At 39.6% G+C, this 16549-nt stretch overlaps 1 protein-coding gene across 1 annotated transcript; it reads right to left on the bottom strand.

Moving 5' to 3' along the window:
• Positions 1 to 1327: 1327 nt before the first annotated feature.
• LOC121887571 (protein FAM171A2) lies at positions 1328 to 13998 on the bottom strand. Its single transcript, XM_042398467.1, has 8 exons — positions 13269 to 13998; positions 7754 to 7981; positions 7495 to 7587; positions 6796 to 6954; positions 5723 to 5902; positions 5423 to 5536; positions 3944 to 4070; positions 1328 to 3711 (listed from the first exon to the last, which is right to left on the bottom strand). The coding sequence occupies exons 1-8, from the start codon at positions 13363 to 13365 to the stop codon at positions 2214 to 2216; spliced, it is 2496 nt and encodes an 831-aa protein (XP_042254401.1). The 5' UTR covers positions 13366 to 13998; the 3' UTR covers positions 1328 to 2213.
• Between the last annotated feature and the right edge of the window lie 2551 nt (positions 13999 to 16549).

Below are 16549 nucleotides of genomic sequence, written 5' to 3'. Positions count from 1 at the left end.
ATGTGTCTTCTCAGAGCTTCAGTTCCTCCTCACATCACTGAATGCTCTCCGAAACTGTCCAAACACAAGTTCACAAAACCTACCGAGAAAACAGATTTCTCATGTAAAACGAAAACAAGCAAGGAAAGCCACGATTGCACAACTCATAATAATTCTATATCTGGTCCAAAAAGGTACATTTACAGCAGTGGACACGACAGTTCAGTAGGACTCGTTTCATGGCTGTGTTATTCTTCAGACTTTGAATTACATCACATTTTCAGTTTGTACTGTAGGCTACTGACACAGGCTTATGAACAGCAAGCGAATGGCGAAAAGGACCAACAAGTCAGCATGACTTTTATACAGCCTTAAAGATTTCCAAAGGTTTTTACTTCATAATCAACCTATTTTACTCTGCAAAAAACAAAACAAAACAAAAACCCTCTTCAGGTTTTCCAAACTGGTGAGCTTTTACGAATTTTGATGACACAGTTCACAGTTGTCGATGCGTCATAGGCAGCGGTGATGCTAGAAACAGCGGGAGCGTGTTGGTCAGTATGTTATTGTTGTAAACATTTACGACCGGAAGTGAATTTTGTTAGAACTGGATTAAGGGAAAAGTCAGTGTATCTTTATATAACCAAGTCAATCTGGCAACACAATTCAATGCGTCGGCGCATCATCATTTTGTGCCAAACATCCTGGATCATTTCAAAAAAAGGTTTCATTAAAAACACCCTATTCTACAAGTTACATGCACATTGTATACACATAAAATCTCATATAGTTCATCATACCATTTACAAGTTTGGTGAAAAAGAGGATAGATACAAGAAATCAAGATATCCAAGGACGCAACAGCCGCGAGAAAAGTTGTCAGTTTTGGCAGGCATGCTCCCCAGAGTGACGTATGTTGTTGTTACCACAATGCAGTGTGCTTATTAGTGCCTGCCGGTCTTGACAGCATAGTTTAGGTGTCGTCTAACTGCATTTTAAAAAGGGACCTCCATGCCTATCACTCGATCCTATGTGAAAGAAGGCACTTACAGGAGAGAAGTGGTACAGGCCCTGTCTATAAACAACCCCTGTAGATCTCAGTAGAATATTAAATAGGTAAGCCTTCAAGTGATGTTTTTGCTGTGCCGCATCTGTTCTAGACTTACCCAAGTTTCTTGGCGACTAAGGGTTGTCTACGCAGGAGCCTGAAGAACTTTGGGGGGCTTTTGGTGCCTTCTGTTTATTTCATACATTCATATGCATGCAACCTTTCTCTACCAAATGATCTTTCAAATGTCTGGGAATCTATTTACACAACAGAAGTCGCAAAGAAGTCTCAACAACAGGAGAAAGGCAGAAATGCGATATTTTGGCAGAACTGTAGATCACTGCTATAAATCAATGACAGAAACAATGACAAATTACTTGAAGATGATGCTCAACATTTCAAATCATTAATATTTGAGTAAGTAATTACAACACATGAACACAGTACAGGAGGAAAAGGAAATCAAGTACATCCCTGAAGGAGCAAAATGCAAGTTGCACGTTGGACTGTGCATTATCTGTTCACAGGGGCTCAAGAAAAAATTAGTACAATTGATAATTTCCCTACATATTCAGGCTTTGGAAAGCTGTTTCCTTAAAAGAAAACTTAACCTAGTTACAGTTTAGAACGGGAGAGTAGTCAAGAAAACACAGGTGCACATTTTCAAATGTCAATGTGGGCCTTTGTGTCAAATACAAGTCCAGGGAAGCAAATCTAATTCACCTAAATACCCTTCATACCATACAAAATGTCAGTCACTTCCAAATACTTGTATCAATCAATTATCAAATTATTAATAAGTGCTTTAATTCTTATATTTTGCTCTATAAAATGGCTATTTCCACAGTCAATACAGCATATGCAATGGCTCAGACGATGGTTCAGTGGTGTAATAGGTGACAGGATTCACAATAAGCTGGATAGGTTTCAATCTACCACAGATCATCTTAGTGGAAACCAGTGGGATTAACTGACAGTGAGACTACAAGAGCAATCAGAAAGTGCAAAAGCACCTCACCAGAAACACAAAGGTCAAACAACAACCTGAAAATGGACCAGTGAAGCATGGTTGTGCTTATTGTGATCTCTCTCGTTGAATTCACCACTCTTCTTCCATGTTTGACGTGGAAAGATTCCCCCTTTGAAAAGATTGTTAAAGGTCCAGTGTACGTTAAGTTCACAAAGCTTACTTCCTGGGGTGAAAGACCATGAGAGGCCTGTCTTCAATCTTCTGCCAGGGGCTCTTCTTGTTCTCATCTTTGTCGTCGGGATCATCCTCAGGACTGGTCATGGAGTCACGGCGGTTCTCGCTGTTGCTGCTGCGGCTGCTGTTCACACGACTGCGTCCTCTTCTGGGGATGGTGGATCCTCGGGAGGACGGCCCTTCATCCAGAAGAGGGGTGAGGGAATTCTCCTCGGGTGAGACTGGGCGTCCCTCGCTGCTGCTGGGCTCGCTGTGGTCGGGGTAGGCCAGCTTGGAGTAACTCTTCCCACTACTACTTCCAACACCGTGTCCCTTCCGTCCTCCCGTCCCCCAGCGTTCGTCTTTTCCCTTCCGGTTGACCGCTGACTTGCGCTCTTGAGCTTCCAGAGGTGGCTCAAGGTTGATGTCTCTGGGACCGCTGCTGGGACCACCTCCGAATCCACTGCCGCCACCGCCGCCACTCAGGTCGTTGCCAACATCTATGTAGGAGTGGCGCACATGGGCGTTAGCACGTCCATCCAGGGAGATGAACCATGCCCTGGGGTGCTGTTTCACCCCCAGCTCCAGTAGCTTCTTCTCGGTCAGAGCCTGCAGCTCGCCATTCATCTGGGCCATGGTAGAGTCATTGAAGAGCACCGGGATGGTCACCGGTCCACCAGAGGAGTCAGACGCCCAGCTTGGTTCCTCAGAGTCGTCACCTTGGGATCCACCTTGCTGCTGCTGTTGCTGCTGGCCCTGTTTCTGGGAGTGGTGGTGATGATGCTGCTGGCCTCCCATCGGAGCACCATCTTTGTCTTGGTCCTTCTGGTCCTTGCCATCTTTACCAGAAAACTCAGAGGGCAGGCGCATATAGTGGGCTGGAATGACCAGGGTTGGCACCATGCTATGGTACATGTTCTCCTTCATCTGGTCAATGGAGCTGCAGAAGATGATCTGACCTGGCTGGGTGTTGAGGGAGGTGGGTCTAGCAAGGCTGTCTGCCGCCGCTGCTGAATATTCTGGAGGTTTGTCAGACTGGCTTGGTACGTAGCCTTGGAAGCGAGGCGGGGACGGGGGATCGGAAGAGTATCCGCGATTGTCGTTGGCATTGTGGTGTCGGTGATATTCAGACTCCTTGCCTTCCATTGGGCTGTAGCTCCGATTGTAGTCTTCATGCAGCAAGGGATTGTCCAGGTTGTTGGTCTCTGTGGCACGTGTGACCTTCATGGGGAAGCTTTCACCCCGTTGGGGACCTGAAGTATTTTTTCCCTTTGCGTGTCGAAGCATGTGAGCTGGAACATGCTTGGTTAAGTCCTCCCTTGAACTCTGATAGTCTCGAGATGGGGACATATCAGATTTTTCATTAGAGGGGCCAGACTCAACATGGCCTCCACAGATCAGATTTAGGCGTGAAGTTGATGTGCCTTGGTCTCTCTTGGCGCCATTTAGATTGGAAGTGTGGGGTTTTCCTTGCTGTCGACGAGGTTTTAAACACTTCCGCCTAAAGGGTAAACAGAGACAAAAGGTCAGAAATGAAAGGAGCACCTTTTATTTGCCTGGAGATTACAAGAAACAGGACCATTTTAACAGCCCAAACTAATGAGATCATACAATTCAACCCACATTTACATAAAGTTGTTTGCAATTATTGTATCATCACCAAAATCACAATTCTGTCATTGTTGCTTTTGATAGAAGCCCAAAATTGAGACCTGCGTCTACGCTCCCCACACCTGCAGTAGTAGAGCAGCACACACAGCAGGATGAGCACCAGCAAGGCCAGCGAGCCCAGGATGGAGAGCAGGAACAGGGTGTGGTAAGTGGTGATGTCCCTCAAACCCGGGTGAGCCAGACCCAATCCTGCAAGACAATTCGTGCAGAAAGCTGTCTCGGAAAACATTCAGAAATGTCTCCTCATCAACATGCTGATTAACACACTTCAGTAGATCTGACAGGACTATTTTGGCAAAAGCCACTGATGATCTGCAAATAAATAGGTATAATTTGGTCTAATTTGCTCTATTAGATCTGTGAAGGTCGGTCAAAGTGGGAAAGGAGAAAAGGCATTGAGCATTTGGCTGACCATAAAACATCCCATTTTGGATCATTTGTATCGAGGATATGATGTTATACTGGCATTGTCCAGTATCACAATAATATTGCTATTGTTCTACAGTCCAAGTAACAAGCAATTTAACATGAAAAATATGTTTATTAGCCATGAACTGCTATGAAATTTCACACAGACAGTCATGGTGCCAGAGGATGAATCCTAATGACTTTGGTGATCAATTGACATTTCATCTAGCGCCACCAGCAGATTAAAATTTTCACTTTCTTCTCTAGTGCCACCATGAGGTTGATATTTTTGTTTTTTAGCAAAATTTTAGTAAAAAATTCACAACTATTGGAAGGATTGCAATGACATTTCATCTAGACGTTCATGCCGCCCTCAGAATGACTTGTAATAACTTTGGTATACATTAACTTTTCATCTAGCGCCATCATAAGGCCAAAGTTTTAATTAGTCCAGTACTCTGGTTTATGACTAAGTATCTATAAAAGTATTGACATTCCCATCAGCCTCAGCTGTACTTTGTCCTTAGTGCTAATCAACAAAAATTAGCATGCAAACACGCTAACACACATTATCTATTGCATGTCTGTCCGTCCCGGAAGAGAAATCCCTCATCTGTTGCTCCTCCTGAGGTTTGTTCCATTTTTTCCTTGTTCAAGGGTTGTTTTTAAGGAGTTTTTCCTTATTCCAATCAAGGGTCCAATGATAGAGGATGTTGTGTGTTGTACAGATTAAAAAGCCCCTTGAGGCAAATTTGTGATTTGTGATATTGGGCTATATAAATAAATAATGACTTTACACACTTTACCTGCTAAACAACAGCATGTTAGCATTTTCATTGTGAGCATGCCATTAGCAGCCATTAGCATGGTTGAAGACTCTTTTAGTGATGTGATTATCACTTTGTAAAGTTAAAATATCACTACAGCTTAATAAGAAGAGCAACATATCAAATAATTCCATGGACCAATTTCAATATGATGCTATGGACTTATTTAAATTATGCTACAACAACTGGCCTTCAATACCAAGAGGAACATTACATTCTTTTTGTCTCCTTTTGTCTCCTGAAAGGACATCAAAGGACAGAAAAGAGCACAAACAGCAGAGTGGAGGGTGAGATGAGTTAAAGTACCTGAAGATGTGGGGAAGGCAGCTAACCAGTAGCCCATCTGAGGAACCACAACGTTCCAGACAAACTGTGTGCCGTCCTTTTTGATGTAGCCTGTCCCGTTCCTAACCCACAGTCCTGGACAAAAGTAAATAATTATCACTCACAATACATACATACAGGTTAAACAGAAGCATACAATACCTACATTATAGAAAATATACATATGAAAATACATTTTACATTAGTAAACATGGTCTAACACATACTCTCTTCTCTAGTGCCCAGCTGTTCCGTAACATTTATGATGTATGTTTTCTTTACCCGTCTTAGGCTGATACAGCCAAGCAGGAACACTTGTGGCCATCCTGTTGCGGGTGTCAGATGGAAGCGGCACAGAGAGGTGGATTGGATCTGAGACCTGGATTGCACTGCCATCTTTGTCAAAGAGCTGAATGCTGACCACTGCCAGTGCTGTCAAATCTGTCCACCCAATTTCTGCACCTGAACGGAAGAAAAACACACTATCAGCTACACAGTTTTACAAAAGAACTGAACCCTGTTACTAGTTTCATCTCAGTGTTGTACTCTAAGAATCGAATGATACAGGATTTGTACATATTACATGCCATGGACAAATTTTTGAACGCACTGAGAAACTTAGATTAACGACGCTCAGATAAAATACCACGGAAAGTCATAATTATGTACCAGGTAGCATCCAATACAGGCCAATAATATCAGCTAAATATATTGGTTGGGCTCTATTTTCATCCAGTTATGAATGGCAATGAATATCTCCTTTATGATAACATTATTTGACTTCTATCAATCGAAGTCTGGGTACAAAAGAGCATTTTTAAGAGGTAACGTTTGTTTGATTCACCACCAGTACAACGATGCAAATTTAACAACACAAACCAGTGTCCACAGTAAATCTGGCTTTATCTCCTCCACTGACCAGCTGACACTGGCGGCTCTGAGATAAAGTAATACCATTCCAGGAGGCTTGACTCCCACTGTGTGGGCTATTTGGGAGATTGTGATTAGATTATTGGATGATTATGTGTAACTGTGGCAGACATGAATTAACCTTTCTGCAGGCCAGTCAGGTTCTTCCACACTAAACTGGAAAAACATGTCTTTATGGACCTGGTTTTCTGCATGGGGGGCATTGTGATGTTGAAGCAGGAAAGGGCCAATCACAAACTGTTGCTACTCAAGTATCTATGTAGCTGTAGCATTAAGATTTCCCTTCATTTGAACTAAGGGACCAAGACAAACCATGAACAACAGCCCAGCACGCAGAAGTATGTGTCCACGTCATTATTCTTCCGTTACTTTCATTATTATATCTTAGATTATTCTCCACACTGCTTTTCGAGACAGGCACCAACCTGAGCTGTTGGTCTCTTGGCCCAGGAGAAAAGGGAAACCACCGATTTCATACTGACTCCTGGCTGTCGTCAGCGCGGCAGACAGCGCCGTGTAGTTGGAGTTGGATGGCAGCTGAAGGGACTTCCTCTGGAGCTGCACCAGCGGCTGGTTACGAGCTCCTGCGAAGAAACAATCACACTCCAGGTCTGTAAATCCTTCTACAACCTTCAGCTTTTTGTCTTAGTAGAAAAGACAGTTGACATACAAGAATCTGAGTTTATAAAAGATATGAGGAGGTGGCTCTGACTGAGCTGGAGTTGTAATAAGTGTAAAAAAACTGCTACAGTTGTTGCCATGGTGATAGCAGCTGCAAATAACAAAGGGTCATCTAAATGTTAAGGAGTGAAAACCATGGATGCCTGAAAGGAGAAGGGTGTGAATCTATCCTCACTCTCTGCTGGAGACAGACTAATTTAAGATGTGATGACAGAATAACTGTTGAAGGGTCAAACTGAATTCCCCAAGTGACCAAAATAGATCAGAAGTTTGTAAATGCCATGTTGTTATTCGCAGTTTTTCTAAAGTTGTAAAGACAAATTGTGACTCAGTCTTCTGGAAGAAGCTAATAATCCTTCATAAATTCAAGGTTTGACAGGATAAGTGAGCATGCATGATGAAACCTGCAAGTTATTCCACTGAAAAATGGTTATTTTCGTTACCTGGTGACCCAGACAGCACCTGCAGGACGTCATCGTACAGAATGAGTGTTCCTGGCCTCTGCACGAGGAGGTACAAGCTGACAGATGCATACACTATTAAAAAAAAAAAAAAGAAGAAACACTGAGATGAATATAGCAGATTTCCAGATGTAACAACAATGCAGCAGAGCCAGCGAACGAGATGAATGAAGCAATCTTGCTAAGAGGCAGATTTTAGGGTGTGATAGAAAAACAAAGGGACGGTGAAAAAGAAGCTTACAGGGGATGCGACTGGAGTGCCAGGGCACCGAGTTGGTGACGTAGTCTTGTTTGGAGGCTGTTATGATGACCCATGTTCCTGCCCGGTACAGGAAGCTCACCCTCAGGACGCCATCGCTGCCTGCCTTACTAGACGCCAAGACAGTTTGATTGCCGTGGACTTCCACCTGAGCGTCCGCCAGCGGTGAAAGGTCGCTGTTGTCGAACACCTGGACTTTTATTTGCACCTCTGTGAGAGCAAAAAGAGAGAGAGAGTGAATTCAGTTCTTTGTGTCTCAACTTGTGTGTTTTGGAAAATTAGAAAAAAAGGCCAAACATCCTCTAGTTCCAGCATCTTAAATGTGAAGATTTGTTGCTTTTCTCTGTTTTATATCATTGTAAACTGAATATCTGAACTTGAAAATGTCATTAAAGGTTCCAGGAAATTTGTGACGGGCATTCTCCACTATTTTATGATATTTTACAGACTGTAAACAATATGAATCATTGAAAAATATTCAAAATATCAATTGATGAAGAAAATATCTGTTAGTTGCAGCCTTTATCATTATTTCTTAAGACTATAAAAGCTTGAGTAAGAGTGCCCATCATAATTTCTGAGAAACCAAGGCGACTTCTTCAAATGACTTGCTTTTAGAGACATATTGATCTGATGTTTTCTCTCCCAATACAAAGCCTCCACTCAGGGTATCTGCTGATTCTGAGTATTGATCCGATACCAGCTCTCATTGGGATCATTTTTATGTAAAGTAACATGAGCCCAGAGATTGTTGTGACACTAAATATTGACTTTGCTGCTTGTTGTGACTGAATAAGTCACTGAACCAGTCACAAATAAGTCCATAACTCTTTTATCTGACCAACAGTCCAAAACCCCAAAGATAATCAATTCACAATCATATAAAATGGTAAAAAAGCAATAAATCATACACAACTCTAAATTCATAGGAAGGTTCCTGAAAAGAACTATAATTTGGTATTTATTATATGGAAAGTGGAGACTCTTAATTGTACAGCTGCAGCGATTAGTCAAAACAGAAAATTAACCACTAAATATTTTGATAATCGTTTTGAGTAATTTTTCAAGTGAAAATAGTAAAATTCTCTAGTTTCAGCTTCTTAAATGTGAATATTTTCTGTTTTCTTTAGTCTTCTATGATAGTAAACGTAATATCTTTGGGTTGCACTTATGGCTTTGGGAAATAGTGATCAATATTTTTCACCATTTTCCAACATTTTATAGACCAAACTAATCGATTAATCAAGAAAAATACTGTCAGATTAATCAATAATGAAAATAATCATGAGTTGCAGCCCTAGTTAATTAATTCAGATTAATTGCATGTGAACTGGAGTCTTTTAGTTGCAGACAATCAGCTGCAAAAATGTAAAATTTTCTACATGCAAGTACACAGTTTAACATACATGACAAATAATGTTGCCTATAATAAATTAATATTTAATTGGGTTTAAATGGATAAACAACTGCTTAACTCAACTCAACACAACTAACTAAACCCAAAAACAGTCTCTATTTTCCTTTTAAAAGTACCAAATTACATTTCCAGTAAAACCTCTGAGGAAATTACATTAAAATGCAAATTCTCATATTTGAGATGCAGGAACCTGTGAATGTTTTGGGGGGATTTTTGGTTAATAAATTACTGTAACAATTATCAAAAATGTTCAAACTTGACTAACTGATAGTTGAAGCACTAAACGCCACAGAAACAGAATCAATATTTTCCTCAGGGAGATATTTTGCAGTCAGCATAAAGTGTTTTAGAGAGCTTTATGATTGACTAGTCTTCTGTAGTCCGATTATAGTATTAAACCAGTAATTACACTTCAGTATGGCTCAATATATCAAGTCACTCTTGACTGTCTTACAAGGAATACATCATGATGCAACAGACTGATGAGAGAGCACGTTAGCATCGAACAACCAGCAGCTGACATCATCACAAACAGTAGAGACCAAATCATTTCCAGTAGATTATGATGATGGTGATGATGTTTGCAGCCATCGCAGACACACCCATCACAAATCCATTGCGTGGCTATTTTAGCCCCTTCATCCCTGGCCTTGTGCAGCCCCAGAACATTTTGTTTCTCATCTTGCTTCTTGGACAGCGTGGATGTGGGTCACGCTGAGGATGTTTCCATGGATACACGCTGACTCTCCAAAAGCTGGCTTGTTGTGCTTCCTCGCTCAGCTTAGTCCGTGCAGTGCTACGAGCCGTCCTCTAAACCCCCTGCAGGCCTCTAGCGAGAAACTCAAAACCCCCCCACCCTGATGCAGAAGTTTTCAGCCTCACTAATGGCTGCATCCGGATAATACGCGGCGTGTTTTTTTGTGTGCATGTGTGTCTATAGCCATTGTGCTTGTGTAAATGCTGTCATCCATTACCATAACTGGTTCAATAAAGGCTCCCATTGTGTGTGTGAGTGTATAGAGAGAGGATTTCCTCAATCTGGGCTCTACACTTAAATCACTGTCGCTTGAAACGTCTCCATTGACGGAAACACTGAGAGTCACTGTGTCACATCGAGAGTCTGGGAAATTTTCACACTCAAGAGTCCTTTAATATGAGTTCAGCATAGAGTTCATGGAGTGTAAACCCTCCTAAACTCAGTGTAATTACTATTCTGAGCCGAGATAAATACTTATAACTCAAAATCTGTGGCATCAAACTGATATTTTGTGAGAATTTGGTCATTTAGAAGTTATATTTTGCCATTTTCTCATTTAAAGGGGACATATTGTGCTTTTTCTGGTTTTCTGTTATTTATATACTGTTATGATGTCAGATATCTGTGCTAAACATGGGTAAAGTTCCAAAACATGAGGTTAATGTACGTAGAAAGGCTTCAACCTGCACTGACCACTTTGTTTGCAACAGTTGCCTCCCCTACCTTGTTTCAAACAGAGCCTGAACTGAGGGGCTGCAGAAAGAGCCAGTATAAGATAAATAAGGAAATTTGAACTGTAAATCATGCAAATATATTCCAGTAGAGCCCCAGATTAAAAAACCTAGAAATGTGCATAATATGTCCCCTTATAATCAACAAATTTAGCACATTTCCCCTCTACACATCACTGGTGTTCAAGTTTCTAAAAACACAACATACTGAACTCGGCTCCCTGCTGCAAAACTGCAGTTTTCTTCAGATGTTAACTGCTGTGAATTATTGCAGGTCAGAACAAGTGCTGAGCTGATCTACTACACTTCTAAGGTATCAAGTAATTGACGATTTAATTAGTAAGTACTTTTAAACACACACTGATTGCGTTGTCCTGCATTAGTACAACGTGTCTTATAATGATTAGTTGTTTGTGCTTCAATATGTTGAGATTACTGATGGTATCCTCCCTAGCTGGGGATTAGTAGTGTTATTCTTAAAAAAAAAAAGTTTCTTTACTGATTTTAATACTGTTGTTTGTACTGTGTCTGTTTTCAAAGTGTAATGTTTTATTTCGGTAACTTGCACATCGCTGGTTGCCTCCATGCAGAGAGTAGAGGTGGAAATTAGCTTTTAGCTACGTCTGGTACAATAAATGTGTTGTGCATTTTTCCCTGTTAAATATGCAATAAATAAATAAATAGAGCAACAGCTATGTAATAAAATAATTTTCTATTCAAAATTAATGTAAATTAGGTCACTTAGTCTATTAATTATAATAGACCAAAACGATAATTACAGTTTTTCAAGGTTCAAAAACTGTTCTAAAACCAGTGGTTCTAGTTTCTTACTTTACTTAGGTAAAAGTAGCAAATGCAAAACCACAATGTAGACAAACAACACCCAATGAAAGTACAAATATTATCAGCAAAATGTACTTTAACTATTAAATGTAAAAATACATTAAATTATGCAGGAGAATTGCCCTGTCAGTGTTATATTTTGGACATACTGTTTGTAGTTTAATCTATAACAAAGCTGATCATGTGTTTTAAATTTAGAATCTTAATCTGAAAGGTAACTAGTGAATAAAGCTGTCAGATAAATGAAGTGGAGTAAAAACTACAATATATACATTTGAAATAGAATGGTGTCTAAGTATAAAGTAACATATAATGAATGATTTAATATGAAGTGCCTCAAAGGATGAGCAAAATGTACTTCAAGTATGAAAAGTGATTATTCATTGTGCAGATAAATGGCTCCCATGAGTATAACTGTATATTATTATATGGCCTATTGTTGGATGTATTAATGTGAAGGAAGTAGGGCTGAGCAATATATCAATATTATATATAATATATATAAAATTTTGATATAGATAGATATGATCTTAGATTTTGGATATCAAAATATCTTAATATGTGTTGATTTTTCATGGTATTAAATCTACATTACAGTAAAGTGACAGAATGTTGTAGCTGTTCTGTTATTTGCTTTTACCAACTTAGTCATTATATCAACATTACTGATGATTCTTTATCAAAAATCTTATTGTGTCAATATTTTGTGAAAGCACCAATATTCATTGCTACAATATTGTCGCAGTATCAATATTAAGGTATTGGGTAATTGTGATATTTTGTCAACGTCACTCAGCCATAGAAGGAAGCATTTTCCTGTTAAAACTGATCAAGGTGGAGCTTATGTTGGAAACTTTATATACTTTTTGCAGTTTAATCTACAACAAAGCATCATATTGTAGAGTCTGGACGTGTGTTTTGTATGTAATCTGCAATGTAACTTGTAAAAATAGCTGTCAGATCAAATATCACAATATTTCTATTTGAAGTGTAACGGTGTATGAATATAAAATAACACGAAATGAGAATGAAAAACGCTTCAAAAGTGTACTTGAGTGCAATACTTGAGTAAATGTACTTGATTACATTCCACAACTGTCTGTAACCATTCATGCAGCTCACACAGCTTCAGGCATGCATAATATAATGTAATTACATAATGCCCTTCAAAATGCAAACACCATAATATGAACACTGCTTGTTTTTAAGGCTACTGCTACATCATTATTCAACGTAAAAATACTGTTTTTATTCATGCAAATGCATTTTTTTCCTTTTTTGGCCCACGCATTTTTGGGTTTATAGTGACTGACTCATATTGTGGAGTTAAGGCCATCCTGGTTTCAGTGTCATTAATGTGCAAAGCAAACAACACATGCAGGCCCGGGTTACAGCAACTCAGGCCCTTATTACATTACAGTATATTGAAGGCCTAGTACAATCTTTGTACATAGATCAGCCTCTCAGGCAAGACATCTGCACAGCACTGGAGCACAATCACCTCTCCAACACTAGTATGGCCCTCTCTGTGATATCAGCTCATGGATATTAATGTATCTACACCATCAAAACCAGCGTTATCCAACGGATCCGCCTAAAAAACATCCTCTAAAATCTATTTCCTTCAAGCACAACGTGATATTAGAGCGAATCGCTGCAAGGATCGACGATTTGTCGACAAAAAGATCATAAAAACGCAACCACTCCCATCTTCTCATTGTGCTGCATCCCCCCGTATGGCGAGCTTACCAAATGCTCCCTGATCTGGAAGAGATTTGGCCAGCGCCTCCCAAACCGCGCAGATCCAGACGAAGAGGAGCAAACGAGAGATGTAGCTGGCTGGCATCCTTGCAACTACATCTCTAGTCCCACATCGGCGGCCATGTATGCATATTTTCTCCCAGCTGTGTGTGTGTGTATGTGAGCCTTTCACTCTTCAGACATTGCTCGGGTGCCAGTCTTTGAATGGTGCTGAGATGCTGCCGTCTGTGTGGGCTTCGCCTTGTTTTTATTGTCTGAGGCGGAGAGAGAAAAGTGTCCTACGTTTCCCTCTGCTGATCTCCGGTGGAACAGCTACTGAGCTTCTGCTTCTTATTCCGCAAGACTGTAGACTGATGAACACAAAACTGAGAGAGTTCATCTAAAATTAATCCCTGATACTTTTACATTTATATTTCATAAGCTGTGTTTCCCTTTGTGAAAAATCTACAGCAGTGATGCAGCGGTGGGTTTCAAAGTGGGGTCCGGGGACCCCTAGGGGTCCCTGAGGGACCCAGCAAAAAGGGGAATAATTTATTTTCAGTATTATTCCATCTATAAGTAACACAATGACAGAATGTTTGACTATGTTGGTCATGGAAAAGTAATAATCTTTGTGTCAGTTTAGGGTCTTTGATGCGAAAGAGTTTGAGAACCACTGAGCTACAGCATGTAATATAGCCTATAATGCATATTTCATTTACATATACACCTGTAAGTAATATTCAAAGACTATTAAATGTAATTCAGTGGTTTAATCTAACAATCAACTCATCAACTTGAGACTTTTTCTTGAGTTTTTTATGTTACTTCTGCTACATTTCATAAGGAAATATTTTACGTTTCACTCCGCTGCTTTTATTTGACACCTGAAGTTATTTTGCAGATTAACATTTTACATAAGAAACATTTTGTCTTTGGTAGAAGTATTGAGACTTTTCACTTGACATAAAGTAGCAGTATTACAGTAAAAAATTACATATAAAAGTTTTACATTACTTCCATTGAGTAAAAGTTCAGAAGTATTATCAGAAAAATGTACTTAAAGTATGTATAAGTATTTCATAATATTAATTAACTTCATATATTGTATTATTATTACTGTTTCATTCACATTTAAGCAGCGATTTAGTGTTGTAGCAGGTTGAGGTGCAGTTATATTATATTATACTGTGGTGTAGTTATGGAAATGTATTGTATTTTATAAACCTATCATACTGTATAAATGTAAAGTAACAGAAATACTCAAGTAGAGTACAAGTACCTACATTTTATATTCTAGTTGTTACACTGCAGCACTGCATCACACATTCAGTTATGATCCACATAAACACTGAACTAGATTTCACAATGATTCAAACTCCATAAAAAGAAAAAAAACAAACATATGACACATTTCTGTTTGTATATTTCACTTACCGGTGGTGGAAAGTAACTCAGTACATTTACTCAAGTACTGTACTTAAGTACTTTACTTGAGTATTTCCATTTGATGCTACTTTATACTTCCCCTCCACTACACTTCAGAGGGAAATATTGTTTCTTTCTACTCCACCACAGATTTGTTTGACACCATGTCAAACAAATCACCAGAACGGCCTTTTTCCACCTAAAAACAAAGCTCGCCTCCGTCCATCAGTCTTCTCCTCTGCTGCCAAAACTGTGATCCATGCTTTCATCGCATCCAGAATCGACTACTGCAACAGCCTTCTTTATGGCACATCATCCAAAGTCCCAAATAAACTCCAGTACATCCAGAACTCCTCTGCTCGCCTGCTCACGCGCTCCCGCTCCCCTGACCACGTCACCCCTGTCCTCCAGAACCTCCACCGGCTTCCTGTCCAACAACGGATCCAACTCAATGTCCTTCTTCATAACCAGACTCCCCTCCCACCTCATCGACCTGCTCCACCATCACACTCTCCCTCCCGCAGCCTTCGCTCCTCTGATGCCAACCTCCTGTCTACACCACTTAAGACCAAGATCTGGACCTGGGGCGACAGAGCTTTCTCCATAGCTGCCCCCTCCCTCTGAAACTCTCTCCCCAAACACATCCGAGACAGCACCGTTCTGTCCATGTTCGAATCACTAATCAATACTCACCTTTTCAGAACTGCTTTCAATGTGTGATTAATGATGTGTGTCATATGTGTTGTTTTTAGTTTTTATTCCCCTCTAAGCTTCTCACATGCTTTCATTTCAATAAATGTTCAAATGATCCAATATTTCACCAAAAATCAAAGATTAGAGAAAAAGTCCAAAAACTGAAAACAGATTTGTGTATCAGAACTTTGTTTTTTCTTCTTTCCTCTCCCATTAATCATCTCACGACCCCTCAGATTTATCTGGTGACCCTTTGGAGGGGCCCGACCCCTAGGTTGGGAACCACTGGACTAAACTAGCTAACTGTATATAAAGTAGTTGAAACTAGCTCCACCTCCAGCAGCTACAACAGTAACATGCTGCTCTAACACTGATGCTTCACTATTAATAATCTAATGATGTCATATATAATAATATATCAGTCAGAGGGACCAAACCACTACTTTTACTGCAATACTTTAACTACATCAAGCTCATAATACTTATGTACTTTTACTTTTACTAAGTAGGATTTTTCATGAAGGACTTTTACTTATAATGGAGTATTTTTACATTGCTCTATTGGTACTTCTTCCATCACTGGCACTTACATATAGTAAGTAGGCTTGTATATTAGACCTGTATTGCAGTACATTCATAATTTACATGAGCAAAGTACAAAATTATTACCCGCAAAACCTACTTAATGTATCAAAATAAAAAAAACTGATTATTATATGATTGTTAAAACTGATGCTACTTTAAATACTGATGAAGATAGAAGCTTATCATATGTTTTATATGTAAAATCTTAATGTGCACTTTATAACTCACTGTCAGATAAATGTAGTGGAGTAAAAACGTACAACAACTGAAATATAGTGACTTGGAGTAGTAAGATTTTTACCATGGCAAGTTTATTTCTCCTTTTTAATATACTTGAGTGGCAATGCAGAGAGACTGCAAAGTAAGAATTTTATCATTTAGTGTGACCTGTTGCTCTGTGCGTATAGCAATAAAGTCTTTGTGTGTTTAAAAGTACTTCAAAACTGCAGTTAAGTACTTGTGTAACTTTACTCAGTATCTTTCGACCCCTGCTTTAGAGTACACACTGTCAGGACTGGTGGTAAAGTAATTTATAATAAAATGTGTCAAACTTCACAAAATGTTGTCATATAATGTATGTTTTA

Source organism: Thunnus maccoyii, chromosome 20 (assembly GCF_910596095.1).
Source record: "Thunnus maccoyii chromosome 20, fThuMac1.1, whole genome shotgun sequence".
Lineage (NCBI taxonomy): Eukaryota > Metazoa > Chordata > Actinopteri > Scombriformes > Scombridae > Thunnus > Thunnus maccoyii.
This window is presented reverse-complemented; position numbering and strand designations above follow the sequence as displayed.